We start from the raw sequence: 15,484 nt of genomic DNA, 5'->3' as shown, positions 1-15,484 counted from the left end.
ATCAACTTAATGTAATTGTCAATAAAAGCCTTTGACACTTATAAAATGCTTGTAATTATACTTCAGTACTCCATAGTAACATCTGACAAAAATATCTAAAGACACTGAGGCAGCAGACTTTGTGAAAATTAATATTTGCGTCATTCTCAAAATCTTTGGCCACCACTGTACACATAAACATTCATACATATTCACATATATACATACATATACACACTTTTTTTAGAATATACCTTTATTATTCCCCGCAAACCCTACCACCCCTCCCCCAATTGGAGTAAACTAATAAACAATAACACTTAGGCTTCTACCTTAAGTTTATACATACTATACACATTTTACAGACACAATCTATTTTACAATAATTATATTTTGTTTGTTTTTAGTCCTTAGTCTATTTCTGATGTCCATCCAGTTTGATTTATATTTGTAACTGTGCTATTTCACAAAATTTCTGAACATATTTTACATTGGTTATCTTGTTGTTATTAGTCCCACCATTCAGCTCCATTCAACCCCTCCCATCTATCTCTTAACACCATCCATTTTGGATTTCTATTTTCCATATATTTTTCCACTGTCCTGTGATGCTTCACAACAGTACTGAACCTTTCTATTCTCATAGCTTCTACAGATTGTAAATTAAAGATAAACATTTTTGCTAAAATAATTATTATATTATTGATTGATTGAGTATGACTTTTCAAATCACCCAGAATTGCTATCTACAGCGTTAGTTCTAGGTAAATGTTGCAATTCTTCAGCCATTCCTGGCTGGACCTTTGACAAAAACTTAGATACATATGAACAAAATAAATGATCTAATGACTCTGCCTCCTCGCAAAATCTGCAGAGCTGGGAAGATTGTATCCCCCATATACAGTTGAAGTCAAAGGTTTACATACACCTTAGCCATATACATTCAAACTCAGTTTTTCACAATTCCTGACATTTAATTCTAGTAAAAATTCCCTGTCTTAGGTCAGTTAGGATCACCACTTTATTTTAAGAATGTGAAATGTCAGAATAATAGTAGAGAGAATGATTTATTTCAGCTTTTATTTCTTTCATCACATTCTCAGTGGGTTAGAAGTTTACATACACTCAATTAGTATTTGGTTGCCTTTAAATTGTTTAACATGGGTCAAACGTTTCGGGGCAGCCTTCCACAAGCTTTCCACAATAAGTTGGGTGAATTTTGGCCCATTCCTCCTGACAGAGCTGGTGTAACTGAATCAGGTTTGTAGGCCTCCTTGCTCACACATGCTTTTTCAGTTCTGCCCACACATTTTCTATAGGATTGGGGGCAGGGCTTTGTGATGGCCACTCCAATACCTTGACTTTGTTGTCCTTAAACCATTTTGCCACAACTTTGGAAGTATGCTTGGGGTCATTGTCCATTTGGAAGACCCATTTGCGACCAAGCTTTAACTTCCTGACTGATGTCTTGAGATGTCGCTTCAAAATATTCACATCATTTTCCTTTCTCATGATGCCATCTATTTTGTGAAGTGCACCAGTCCCTCCTGCAGCAAAGCACCCCCACAACATGATGCTGTCACCCCCGTGCTTCACGGTTGGGATGGTGCTCTTTGGCTTGCAAGCCTCCCCCTTTTTCCTCCAAACTTAACGATGGTCATTATGGCCAAACAGTTCTATTTTTGTTTCATCAGACCAGAAAACATTTCTCCAAAAAGTACGATCTTTGTCCCCAATCATAGTCTGGCTTTTTTATGGCGGTTTTGGAGCAGTGGTTTCTTCCTTGCTGAGAGGCCTTTCAGGTTATGTCGATATAGGACTCGTTTTACTGTGGAAATAGATACTTTTGTACCTGTTTCCTCCAGCATCTTCACAAGGTCCTTTGCTGTTGTTCTGGGATTGATTTGCACTTTTCGCACCAAAGTACGTTCATCTCTAGGAGACAGAATGCATCTCCTTCCTGAGCGGTATGACGGCTGCGTGGTCCCATGGTGTTTATACTTGCGTACTATTGTTTGTACAGATGAACGTGGTACCTTCAGGCGTTTGGAAATTGCTCCCAAGGATGAACCAGACTTGTGGAGGTCTACAATTTATTTTCTGAGGTCTTTGCTGATTTCTTTTGATTTTCCCATGATATCAAGCAAAGAGGCACTGAGTTTGAAGGTAGGCCTTGAAATACATCCACAGGTACACCTCCAATTGACTCAAATGATGTCAATTAGCCTATCAGAAGCTTCTAAAGCCATGACATTTTCTGGAATTTTCCAAGCTGTTTAAAGGCACAGTCAACTTAGTGTATGTAAACTTCTGACGCACTGGAATTGTGATACAGTGAAATAATCTGTCTGTAAACAATTGTTGGAAAAATTACTTGTGTCATGCACAAAGTACATGTCCTAACCGACTTGCCAAAAACGATACTTTGTTAACAAGACATTTGTGGAGTGGTTGAAAAACAAGTTTTAATGACTCCAATCTAAGTGTATGTAAACGTCCGACTTCAACTGTATATAACATTCTATTGTTTGCAAGAATTTTGTATAATAATTTAAATTGAAAAATTCGAAGTTTTTAAAACATTGTTGTTTTGCGTGTCAATTCATAAACCATGTGCCATGGAATCGGTATAGCGACAATATCTTCCCAACTATTTTGCAATTGATATGGCATAGCTGTCCATTTTTTGGTCCTTCAATTAAATTGGTATATGTTTTTATTTATCATAATTTTCTATAACCATTTATCGTCTTTAATGCAGGGCCAACAGACAAGTTCCTTACTTTTTCCCCCTTCTACTTGCCACTTCCATTTTTGTGGTAATGCTGCAATTAGTTGGTTGTAATTTTGGGTAGAGCAGACATTTCCATATGTCTTTGTTGGCTGCATGTGTGACATAACTCCACCAGTCCTATTTATGATATCATTTACAAAAATTACACCTTTTTTAAAATGTATCGAAAAATACGTTTTTTTTTTTATCAATTAGCATATTTGAGTTTAACCACAATATTTGTTGTATTATTTGTTCTGTCTTTTCAGGTGGATTAAACTGAAATTGCAACCAACTTTGTAAGGCTTGTTTAAAAAATAACGATATTTTGGAGATTATTTCATTTTCAAATAACCCGAAAGTGAGCGGTTGTAATCTGAATAAAGGGAAAAAGGCCATTCTTGATCATGGGGTGAGACGTTCTTACTAATTTACTCGTGAACCTTTTCGGATTTAAGTATAACTTTTGTATGACTGATGCTTTTAGTGAGAGGTCTAATGCTTTAATTTTGTCTGGCTTGCCATTCCAAAATTGAAAACATTTTGTTCATATAATTTAAAAAGTAGGTCACTAGGTGTAGGCAAAACATAAGGAAATAGGTAAACTGTGATGTGACTAAAGAGTTCATAGGAGTGATTTTTCCACAAATAGACAGATATTTTCCTTTCCATGGTAGCAAGATCTTATCTATTTTTGCTAACTTTCTCTAAAAATGTATTGGAGTGAGATCATTTCTTTCTTTCGGGATTTGTATACCGAGTATGTCCACATCCCCGTCAGATCATTTTATTGGTAAACTACATGGTAATGTAAAAGTTTCATTTTATTGTGATCTAAAATGTAATATAGTACACTAATCATAAATTGGTTTTAATCCAGAGAGGTTAGCAAAAGTATCTAGATCCTCTATGAGGCTGTGGAGGGATTCTAATTGTGATTTTAAAAGAAAATATGAGTCATCAGCGTACAATGACATCTTTGTTTTTAAGCCATGGATATCTAATCCCTTAATATTATTGTTGGATCTAATTTTAACAACTAACATTTCGATGGCAATAATAAATAGACATGACGATAGTGGACGACCTTGTTTTACTCCTCTTGACAGTTTAGAACTTTCTGAGGTAGCCATTATTTTGTATTTTACACCTAGGGTTACTATACACACCTTTAACCCATTATTTAAGAGATTCTCCAAAATTGAAATATTCTAGGCATTTATATATAAATTCCAGTGGTACTTTATAAAAAAAAAAATCAAAATCAGCTATGAAAACCAGGGCTGGTGTCACCGATATTTCATAGTATTCTAATGTTTCCAGTATTGTCTTATATTATCTCCAATGTACCGTCCATGTAAAAAACCTGTCTGATTAGGATTAATAAAATCTGACAATACCTTTTTAATTCTATGCGCCAAGCATTTAGCTATACATTTTGCATCACAACACTGAAGTGTAAGAGGCCTCCAATTTTTTAAATGGACTGGATCTTTATATACAGTGGCTTGCAAAAGTATTCACCCCCTTGGCATTTTTCCTATTTTGTTACCTTACAATCTGGAATTAAAATAGATTTTTGGGGGGTTTATATCATTTGATTTACACAACATGCCTACCACTTTGAAGATGCAAAATATTTTTTATTGTGAAACAAACAAGAAATAAGACCAAAAAACAGAGAACTTGAGCGTGCATAACTATTCACCCCCCCCCCCCTCCTCAAGTCAGTACTTTGTTTTTGTTTTGCAGCAATTACAGCTGCAAGTCTCTTGGGGTATGTCTCTATAATAAATAGACATGCCGATAGTGGACAACCTTGTTTTACTCCTCTTGACAGTTAAAAACTTTCTGAGATGTTGCCAATATTTTGTATTTTACACCTAGGGTTACTATACACACCTTTAACACATTATTTAAGAGATTCTCCAAAATTGAAATATTCTAGGCATTTATATATAAACTCCAGTCGTACTTTATCAAAAGTCCTTTCAAAATCAGCTATGAAAACCAGGGCTAGTGTCCCCAATATTTCATAATATTTAATTGTTTCCAGTACTTGTCTTATATTATCTCCAATGTACCGTCCATGTAGAAAACCTGTCTGATTAGGATGAATAATATCTGACAATATCTTTTTAATTCTATGCGCCAAGCATTTAGCTATACATTTTGCATCACAACACTGAAGTGTAAGAGGCCTCCAGTTTTTTAAATGGACTGGATCTTTATGTACAGTGGCTTGCGAAAGCATTCACCCCCTTTGGCATTTTTCCTATTTTGTTACCTTACAACCTGTAATTAAAATCGATTTTTGGGGTGTTTGTACCATTTGATTTACACAACATGCCTACCACTTTGAAGATGCAAAATATTTTATTATTGTGAAACAAACAAGAAATAAGACAAAAAAAACGGAAAACTCCCCCCCCAAGTCAGTACTTTGTTTTTGTTTTGCAGCAATTACAGCTGCAAGTCTCTTGGGGTATGTCTCTATAAGCTTGGCACATCTAGCCACTGGGATGTTTGCCCATTCTTCAAGGCAAAACTGCTCCAGCTCCTTCAAGTTGGATGGGTTCCGCTGGTGTAAAGCATTCTATAAGTCATACTACAGATTCTCAATTGGATTGAGGTCTGGGCTTTGACTAAGCCATTCCAAGACATTTAAATGTTTCCCCTTAAACCACTCGAGTGTTGCTTTAGCAGTATGCTTAGGGTTATTGCCCTGCTGGAAGGTGAACCTCCAAACCCAGTCTCAAATCTCTGGAAGAATGAAACAGGTTTCCCTCAAGAATTTCCCTGTATTTAGCACCATCATTCCTTCAATCCTTCAATCATTTCCCAGTCCCTGCCAATGAAAAACCATCCCCACAGCATGATGCTGCCACCACCATGCTGTGGGGATGATTTTCTCGGGGTGATGAGAGGTGGTGGATTTGCGCCAGACATAGCGCTTTCCTTGATGGCCAAAAAGCAACATTTTTGTCTCATCTGACCAGAGTACCTTCTTCCATATGTTTGGGGAATCTCCCACATGCCTTTTGGCGAACACCAAACATGTTTTCTTATTTTTTTCTAGAAGCAATAGCTTTTTTCTGGCCACTCTTCCGTAAAGCCCAGCTCTGTGGAGTGTACGGCATTAAAGTGGTCCTATGGACAGATACTCCAATCTCCACTGTGGAGCTTTGCAGCTCCTTCAGGGTTATCTTTGGTCTCTTTGTTGCCTCTCTGACTAATGCCCTCCTTGCCTGGTCTGTGAGTTTTGGTGAGTTTTGGTTGCCTCTCTTGGCAGGTTTGTTGTGGTGCCAAATTCTTTCCATTTTTTTATAAGGGATTTAATGGTGCTCGGTGGGATGTTCAAAGTTTCTGATATCTTTTTATAACCCAACCCTGATCTGTACTTCTCCACAACGTTGTCCCTGACCTGTTTGGAGAGCTCCTTGGTCTTCATATTGCCGCTTGCTTGGTGGTGCCCCTTGCTTAGTGGTGTTGCAGACTCTTGGGCCTTTCAGAACAGGTGTATATATACTGAGATCATGTGACACTTAGATTGCACACAGGTGGACTTTATTTAACTAATTATGTGACTTCTGAAGGTAATTGATTGTACCAGATCTAATTTAGGGGCATCATACATATGCACGCACCACTTTTCCGTTTTTTAAAATGTTTTATTCTTTGAAACAAAATAATTTTTTTATTTCACTTCACCAATTTGGACTATTTTGTGTAAGTCCATTACATGAAATCCAAATAAAAATCTATTTAAATTACAGGTTGTAATGCAACAAAATAGGAAAAACGCCAAGGGGGATGAATACTTTTGCAAGGCACTGTATGCCACTTGGATCCTGTTTCAGTAATAATGAAATCAGACCTTCTTGTTGCGTGTCCGATAACCATTTATATAGGAGTGGTTAAAACATTCTAATAACGGTCCTCTGAGTATATCCAAAAAATGTTGGTATACTTCCACTGGTATGCCATCCAGCCATGGAGTTTTCCCAGCCTTAAAGGCTTTAATTGCATCAAGAAGTTCCTCCTCTGTAATTTGGCCTTCACATGAGTCTTTCTGTACAGATGTTAATTTTACATTATTAATAGTAAAAAAATCCATACAATTAGCTTCGGTTAGTGGAGATGGAGGCGACTTAAACGAAAACATATTCTTAAAGTACTTTAATTCCTCTTTCAAAATATCATTTGGTGAATCATGTGTTACTCTATCACTTGTAACAAGTTTCAATACATTTTTTGGAAGCATTTCTATGTTGAAGATTGAAAAATAATTTGGTGCATTTCTCCCCATATTCCATCCAGTTCACTTTATTTTCTATAATATATTACACTGGATCTTTCTTGAATAAGTTCCTCCATTTCTTTTTGTTTTCCCTCTAACTTATTCTGTGCCTCTATAGTACAGTTTCTATTGCTATCTATCTGTTCTGTTTCTTTGCCCATAGGATAAATATATGTTGCCCCCGCAGTCCTTTTTCCACAAAACTTAATCTAAAATTGTTGAATGAGTTTCCTGTAAACAATAGATATGATATGCCTTCTCTTTTAGCCAGTTAAATACTGATTGTCTTTTCTTATTATCTGCTAAGCCATTCCAATTATAACTGTCTATACTTATATCACCACTTACCATAATGAGACACAACTTTCAATTCTATTTATCAAAATACATGTTTGTAAATGTACCATTAAAAAGTAACATGATGATTGAGTGTCTATATAGCTGTACCATGATATTTGCATTGCTACTAAGTAGACCTCCAATTGGTCCCGACTATTCCACCCGCTAAAAGCCCTCCTCATCCTGAGTTGGGTTGTCATCCCACTGACCTGCAGACCACCCCCGACCCCCCCGGATCCCATAGCCCCGGAGAGACCGGGACCCATCCTTCAGAAAGAGCCACCCACAGAACAGAAGCAGATCAATCACCAAATGCATTTCCATCGCCCTCACCTCGATTTGTATTATATATAGCCATTAAAAAATATATATCTATATATACACATACATACATACTTTAAAAATCCTGTTTATCTTATTTTCCATAATTAGCTATTAATATTTGTAGTAATGTAGGCAATTTATGCAAAGGATTTTTACCTCTCACTAGTCTCGCCATTACCAAAATTACATTATGGCAAGCAATTACTATATTAGCAAACAGTTATTGTGAATCATCCTATATTGTCCCTAACGTATTTAACTCCCTTGCAACAGTTGTGCGATAGACACACACACACACACACACACACACACACACACACACACACACACACACACACACACACACACACACACACACACACACACACACACACACACACACACACACTCAACCCCTTTCCCCCACAACAATCATAGACTCAGATTCTCAACAGTTGCACCATTCCAGAGCCCAACTCAAGCAAGGTCTTGATTTACGAATGCATATACAGTTGCAGCTGTATGAGAAGGCCTGCAAAACTGCACAGCGTTTGCATTTTAGGTATACGAAAATAAAAAGTTTTATAGTACTTGAAATGTCGAAAATAAAGTATGCTTCATATGCCAGGATGTTAAACTATACAGCTTTTCATCTAGTAGAATTCGCTGCACACTTTCGAGGAAGAGAATTGTCTTTTCAGACTTGGGTTGCACAATCCCGTGAACTTTCAATAAATTCCCTGGTTTTCCAGAAATCCTGGGTGGAGGATTCCGCATTTCCTGTTTACTCCATCCTGATTCCGTGAATCCTCCAACCAGAATTTCAGGAAGACCAGGGAATTTATTGAAAGTTATTTTAATTTTGCAACCCTATTCCAGACTCATGTGTGTTTGACAACAGCTGATAATCAGCTGATAATGAGATAAGGGAACGCGCTGTACCAAAATGAATGAATGATTGGGAATCAACGCAATTGAGCATTATTAGATTACATTTTCAGGATGGGTGAGCCTAGTATGTTAATATTTGTTGCTTACTGCGTTCATTTTTCCCAAACAGTACGTTTTAAACAGTATGTAATACGATTAGTACACAGTATGTTGTTTTATTAAGTAGTAGGCAAGACAGATTTGGGACATGGCCAATGAGTGCTGACAGACCAATTTCTGCTGTCCACAGCTTATAATTACCCAGACATATTCCCTTCTATGACACTGACGGCAGATAACCATGGAGACAGATGAGGGTTTCTGACCTGGTCAAAGATCTCATCGAAGGCTGGTCTGCGGTCAGGCTGTTCGCTCCAGCACTGTTTCATCAGCTGGATACACTCCAGAGGAGCCTGATCTGGGGCCACCGTGGGCCTGCACATGGGAGGAGGCTTCTTCACCTTACGGATGATCTCTGATGGTGAGGGAGAGAGAAGGAGAAGAGAGAGGTTATACTGTACAGCAGCAGCACGGGAGCATAACAACTCATTACACAGTTTATTGTCCGCTGGTCCTAGACAGCTTGTCAAAGCAAAGCAGAAATTCTGTATGTACAATATGTAGCTACATTATTCACTGTAGATAGGGGAATTATTGTGATTTCCAACTCTGACATTACTCGATAGATACCAGTATAACAAATCAATCAATTGATGTTGATTCACAGATGACAGAAAAATTATCTCAAGGTAAAACAAAAAAATGCCTCTAAGAGTGGATTGTATGATTTTGCTTGTTTTGTATCCCCCAGACCTACCCGCAGGAGTCAGACCCAGCATGCAATATGGAAGTCCTCGGACAACCACCTCTTGGAGTATAATGGCAAAACTATACACATCTCCTTTATAGGTCCCCTTCCGAGAGTTCTCCATGTCTCGGAGGAACTCTGGAGCTGTCCAAAACTGATCTGAGATAAAGAGGCACAGGGTCACGATATTGGCAACCTAGTTAAATGCAGCACATGGGAAGCATACAGAATCTAAATTACATAGATTATGCTCACAAACTAGAAATACAAATGAATGTGTGTCAAGTCCATCTTTAAAGGTCCAATGCAGCCATTTTTATCGAGATATCAAATCATTTCTGGGTAACAATGAAGTACCTTACTGGGATTTTTCTCAATTAAAATAATCAAAAACAAACAGAAATAGCTTCTTAGCCAAATGCAATTTCTCAAGCAAGAATATTGCTAGGACTGTTATGTAGTGGTCTGAGAGAGGGGCCTAACTGGAGGAGCCTAGTGGGAGGGATGTGTAACCTGAAAACAAACTGCTATTGGCAGAGAGGAGGGCAAACTATCTTTGTTATGATGTCACCAAGCGGTCCAAAACCCCACCCATGCAAAACAATCTGAAATGTAACTATCAATTATTTTCAAACAACTCTAACAAGGCATTAACAAAAAACATTATGTTGTTGACCCCACCGCTCCTTTAACATGATATGGAATAGTGAACATTTTCAAAAACAAAAGTGCAGATCTAGGCATAGATGTTACCTTCAGGTGGAACTATATTTTGGGGGGATTTCTGGGATTCCAGCAGCTCGTTAAAGCCGTAGTCTGTGATCTTGAGGACAAAGCGACCGTCCACCACACAGTTCCGTGACTTCAGCCGGCCGTGAGGGAACTCTCGATGGTGCAGATACTTCATACCCTGAGAGGTCAATATGATCAGCACTGGTAAACCATTGGTGTTACTTATGACAAAGTCCCAGAAAAACATTTTAAACGTTTGATCTGCTGGCCGAAACATGATCAGCTGGCCGAAACAGTTTTTAGAAGATATTTTTGATCTTATTGGGACAAATGAAACTTGTGGAAAAAGTTTTGCAACATGATGTGTCTAACATGTCATACCTTGATTAGGTCCAGCAACAGAGAAGACTTGAACATCCATTCCAGCTTGACGTCGTCGTTCCTCAGGAGGTCCTGCAGGCTGCCACGGGAACAATGCTCCGTCACCACGGCAAACATGTCACAGTCTGTGAAGAACCCCAGGAACGGATTGATGTTCTCATTTCGCAGATCCTTCATCTGGACACATTCACACAAAATGAAGATCCCAAAGTTAACAAAAACAAACTCACATCCCAGACATGACTCTATACATTGTAAATATGGTATTGGCACTGACCCTGTATATAGCTTAATCTTTTATTTCTCATGTTTTCTTTATTATATATACACAGTATATATTTATTTTAGATTTTTATACTATTTTAGATATTGATTACTGCACTGTTGGGTAGAGCTCGCAAGCAATTCACTGTACTTGTGCTTGAACTTACTGTTGTTATGTTTTGGTTTTACCTTTGTAAAGATCTTGGTGGTGCTCTGCTTGACTTCCTTGAAATGGCCTTCTTCAAACTTTTTCAGCCACACCCAGTCGCCCTTTGAAGCCACGGAAGAAAATATGTGGTTTTATTCTGGCTCCATTCTCTACAAGTCACATTGAAATATTTTGGGTTCAACGGTCAACGTCGTTAACCTACCTCATAGACAGCTACATTTGTGGTGTCATGTGTTGCGGTAGTGATGCTGTTTACAGAGTGGTGCGGATCTCCTGAATGCATACTGTTGTTGTCTATTGCACTTTTAGAGTCACCCAGGTCCTCTAGAGTGATTTTCTATGAAGCATAAAATAGATGACTGAACATACAGTATATTAGAAAGAGGTAATGTTGTAGAGAATCACATGGGAAAATATATTTACCCTCTTGCTAAGTTGAGGGTTGATGAACGTGAGGTCCTCTAGAGTCAGTAGGATCCGATTGGGCCCCTTCACCAACTGGATCTGCTGGATTCTCCTCCTACCAGCCAATCAGAGAGCATGTCAGCCAAGGTCACAGCAAAGCAATAGCAACTATCTCTGTCTGGGTTTTTAGTCTCTATGTATCTAAACAGCAGAGGTGGGACCAAGTCATTGTTTTACAAGTCACAAACAAGTCTCAAGTCTTAGCACTCAAGTCCTAAGTCAAGTCCCAAGTCAAGACAGGCAAGTCCGAGTCAAGTCTCAAGTCAAGACCGACAAGTCTCAAATCAAGTCTCAAGTCCTAAACTTTGAGTTTAGAGTCCTAAACAAGTCATAATGTGCTCTTCAACAAATGTAATACCACTTCATATTTTTAACAAGAGTAATAGTTAGTAAATTACATACATACATACTTTATATTTCCATTTAAATACATGGTTAACCATGAGAAAGACCCCCATAGCGATCGACTATAGAGGATCGCTATGGGGCGCAATCGGGCGACGTAGGCTTGTACACAATCGCCCAACCTTAACAAACACACACACACCCTCTCTGTGTGTGGTTACAGTAGGCTAACGTATGTCAATGGTTGTAGGAACAGCAGTAACATCAGGCAGGATTTAGGCTACCAACTGCCTAGCCAGGTGTAGCTCAATCTTGGGTGCTATGTTCACGTTCCCACACTGACTGACTGTGTGGAGGCTCATGGATTTAACGTTATGTTAGCCTACATGCTACACTAGCAAAGATATAAATTATACAGCTGTCAGCTATATTAGCCACGACTTACCACCGTTCTTTGTGCAGCTTCAAATGTCGAACAAAGTTGGAAGTTGTTGCGCCTCTGTCTGTAATTTTCTTCCCGCATGTTTTGCAAGTTGCAATCCATTTTTTGTTGATACAGCGTAGTCTTTATATCCGAAAATATTAATTTGGGGTATCAATCTTTCCAAGGGCTCCATCTGAATTCACCCGCCGACATTCCTCTGCACTGCCACTCGCAACTTTTTCTCAGGTGGCACAATTTGATTGGCTGCTGTCCGATTCAAACTGTAATCCGTTAAATGAAGAGTTGATGCGCTGCACACTTTTTTAAATAACATCATTTTTAATATTTGAGCTTGGGGAGGGTATCAAGTGAGGTCGAGTCAAAAGGCTCAAGTCCAAGTTAAGTCACGAGTCATTGGTGTTAAAGTCAAAGTCGAGTTGCAAGTCATCATATTTGTGACTCGAGTCTGACTCGAGTCTAAGTCATGTGACTCGAGTCCACACCTCTGCTAAACAGCATACAAATACAGTAAGAAACAGATGAACAGGACAGTGAATAGAGTTACCTTACGAACAGACTTAGACCAAGTCCTCCCACGATCAGAATGAAGATGATCACAACCACCACTATGACGTAGGTTATCTCCACACCTGAGACACAGGTAAGACATGGAGACTAAATACAAGGTTTGGTTGTGTGATGGAAGAATGAAAGACACAAACTAACAGGCAAACAGGTTCTCTACCTCCAGTGCAGATTGTGTTTGGTTCAAACCAACAGCTGGAGTCTGAGGGGGGAGGGGAACCCCCAGGGAAATGAATGGATTTGCCTGCGAAGCGGACCATGTCAGAGCTCAGGTCCACCAGATAGGAGCGGTACAGCTGACCCTCCCATCCGTCGGAGTCCAGGATGACATAGTTGGTCTGGCTCTCCCCTTCAGTGTCTATCTGGATCTTCTGGTTGAAGCCAGAGAACGTCATGTTCCTGGTGAAATAAGCTAAGTTGGTCCCGGAGAGCCACTGGCCAGCTCTCCTGGCATTGTGCATGGCTTTGGCAAGGAGGTAAATACCGTTGTAGATGGTTCCAAACAGGGGATTGACCTGGAATGCAAGGCCATTGATAAATGGTTTATTTGGTTAAAATGATTAGCTTTGCTCAAACTGAGAGTGATACACTGATCTAAAACTCACCCCCAAAAAGTTATATATCAAATGGCCTGAAGATTTTGGTGTTTCTCTACATAACCAATGTTCAATAAATACAATCAATGGCATATTTATAATACTATTGTAATAACATTGTGATAACATAAAGATCAATTGAAACTCAGATGGAATCCACTCACATCCCACAATTGAAAACATCAAGAAACACCCTCCTTACCTGCTGTGGGACCAGTGATATGCTGAGTTCCTCAAACCTCTTGGCCATGTTGAACGCCTCGTTGAATGACATCAGATCTGAGGACACGGTGATGGTGAGCACGGCGTCGTAGGCCTGCCGCAGCTTGGTGTTGTTTTGCAGGGGGAAGTAGGATGTGTTGGCGTAGGGCAGGCTGTAGAGCAGGGTGTCGTAGGGGACAAACACGTAGCGGCCCTTCGTCAGACCCATCTCATGAGCCTTCAGCAGGAAGGCTGTCTGCTGCTCCCCACCAATCAGAGCAGAGTGCATGCACATGATGATCACTGGAACACACAGGACAGAGACAGTGAGGAATCACCACCTTAAAGGGGCAATCTGCAGTTGCTACATAACATTTGGGACATAAAAATAAATGATATGTACAGTGTCTTGCAAAAGTATTCATCCCCCTTGGCATTTTTCCTATTTTGTTGCATTACAACCTGTAATTTAAATAGATTTTTATTTGGATTTCATGTAATGGACATACACAAAATAGTCCAAATTGGTGAAGTGAAATGAAAAAATGATCTTGTTTCAAAGGAAAAGTGGTGTGTGCATATGTATGATGCCCTAAATAAGATCTTGTACAACCAATTACCTTCAGATGTCACATAATTAGTTAAATAAAGTCCACCTGTGTGCAATCTAAGTGTCACATGATCTCAGTATATATACACCTGTTCTGAAAGGCCCAAGATTCTGCAACACCACTAAGCAAGGGGCACCACCAAGCAAGCGGCACCATGAAGACCAAGGAGCTGTCCAAACAGGTCAGAGACAACGTTGTGGAGAAGTACAGATCAGGGTTGGGTTATAAAAAAATATCAGAAACTTTGAACAGCCCACCGAGCACCATTAAATCCATTATTAAAAAATTGAAAGAATATGGCACCACAAGAAACCATGCCAAGAGAGGGCCGCCCACCAAAACTCACAGACCAGGCAAGGAGGGCATTAATCAGAGAGGCAGCAAAGAGACCAAAGATAACCCTGAAGGAGCTGCAAAGCTCCACAGCGGAGACTGGAGTATCTGTCCATAGGACCACTTTATGCCGTACACTCCACAGAGCTGGGCTTTACGGAAGAGTGGCCAGAAAAATGCCTTTTTTTTTTAAATAGGAGACTCCCCAAACATATGGAAGAAGGTACTCTGGTCAGATGAGACTAACATTTTGCTTTTAGGCCATCAAGGAAAACGCTATGTCTGGTGCAAACCCAACACCTCTCATCACCCCGAGAAAACCATCCCCATAGTGAAGCATGGTGGTGGCAGCATCATGCTGTGGGGATGTTTTTCATCGGCAGCGACCAGTCAAGGAGGGCATCAATTCTGAAACTGGTCAGAATTAAAGGAATGATGGATGGCGCTAAATACAGGGAATTTCTTGAGGGAAACCTGTTTCAGTCTTCCAGAGATTTGAGACTGGGATGGAGGTTCACCTTGCAGCAGGACAATGAGATGACCCTAAGCATACTGCTAAAGCAACACTCGAGTGGTTTAAGGGGAAACATTCAAATGTCTTGGAAGGGCCTAGTCAAAGCCCAGACCTCAATCCAATTGAGAATCTGTAGTATGACTTATAGAATGCTTTACACCAGCGGAACCCATCCAACTTGAAGGAGCTGGAGCAGTTTTGCCTTGAAGAATGGGCAAACATCCCAGTGGCTAGATGTGCCAAGCTTATAGAGACATACCCCAAGAGACTTGCATCTGTAATTGCTGCAAAAGGTGGCTCTACAAAGTATTGACTTTGTTGGGGTGAATAGTTATGCACGCTCAAGTTTTTTTGTCTTATTTCTTGTTTGTTTCACAATAAAAAATTATTTGCATCTTCAAAGTGGTAGGCATGTTGTTTAAATCACAACTG

General features: G+C 39.4%; 1 protein-coding gene across 1 annotated transcript in view; it reads right to left on the bottom strand.

Annotated features, from left to right (window-relative positions):
- Positions 1-15,484, bottom strand: part of LOC115163599 (retinal guanylyl cyclase 2) — a 28,839-nt gene that overhangs the window by 6,420 nt on the left and 6,935 nt on the right. Inside the window, exons 3-12 of the mRNA XM_029715619.1 lie at positions 13,596-13,897; positions 12,958-13,312; positions 12,778-12,862; positions 11,402-11,498; positions 11,181-11,315; positions 10,999-11,079; positions 10,546-10,722; positions 10,186-10,342; positions 9,442-9,591; positions 8,951-9,099 (exon numbers count right to left, since the gene is read on the bottom strand). Coding sequence (XP_029571479.1) covers positions 8,951-9,099; positions 9,442-9,591; positions 10,186-10,342; positions 10,546-10,722; positions 10,999-11,079; positions 11,181-11,315; positions 11,402-11,498; positions 12,778-12,862; positions 12,958-13,312; positions 13,596-13,897 — 1,688 coding nt within the window. The remainder of the gene's footprint in view (positions 1-8,950; positions 9,100-9,441; positions 9,592-10,185; positions 10,343-10,545; positions 10,723-10,998; positions 11,080-11,180; positions 11,316-11,401; positions 11,499-12,777; positions 12,863-12,957; positions 13,313-13,595; positions 13,898-15,484) is intronic.

This window comes from Salmo trutta, chromosome 26 (assembly GCF_901001165.1).
Source record: "Salmo trutta chromosome 26, fSalTru1.1, whole genome shotgun sequence".
In the NCBI taxonomy this organism is placed as follows: Eukaryota; Metazoa; Chordata; class Actinopteri; order Salmoniformes; family Salmonidae; genus Salmo; species Salmo trutta.
This window is presented reverse-complemented; position numbering and strand designations above follow the sequence as displayed.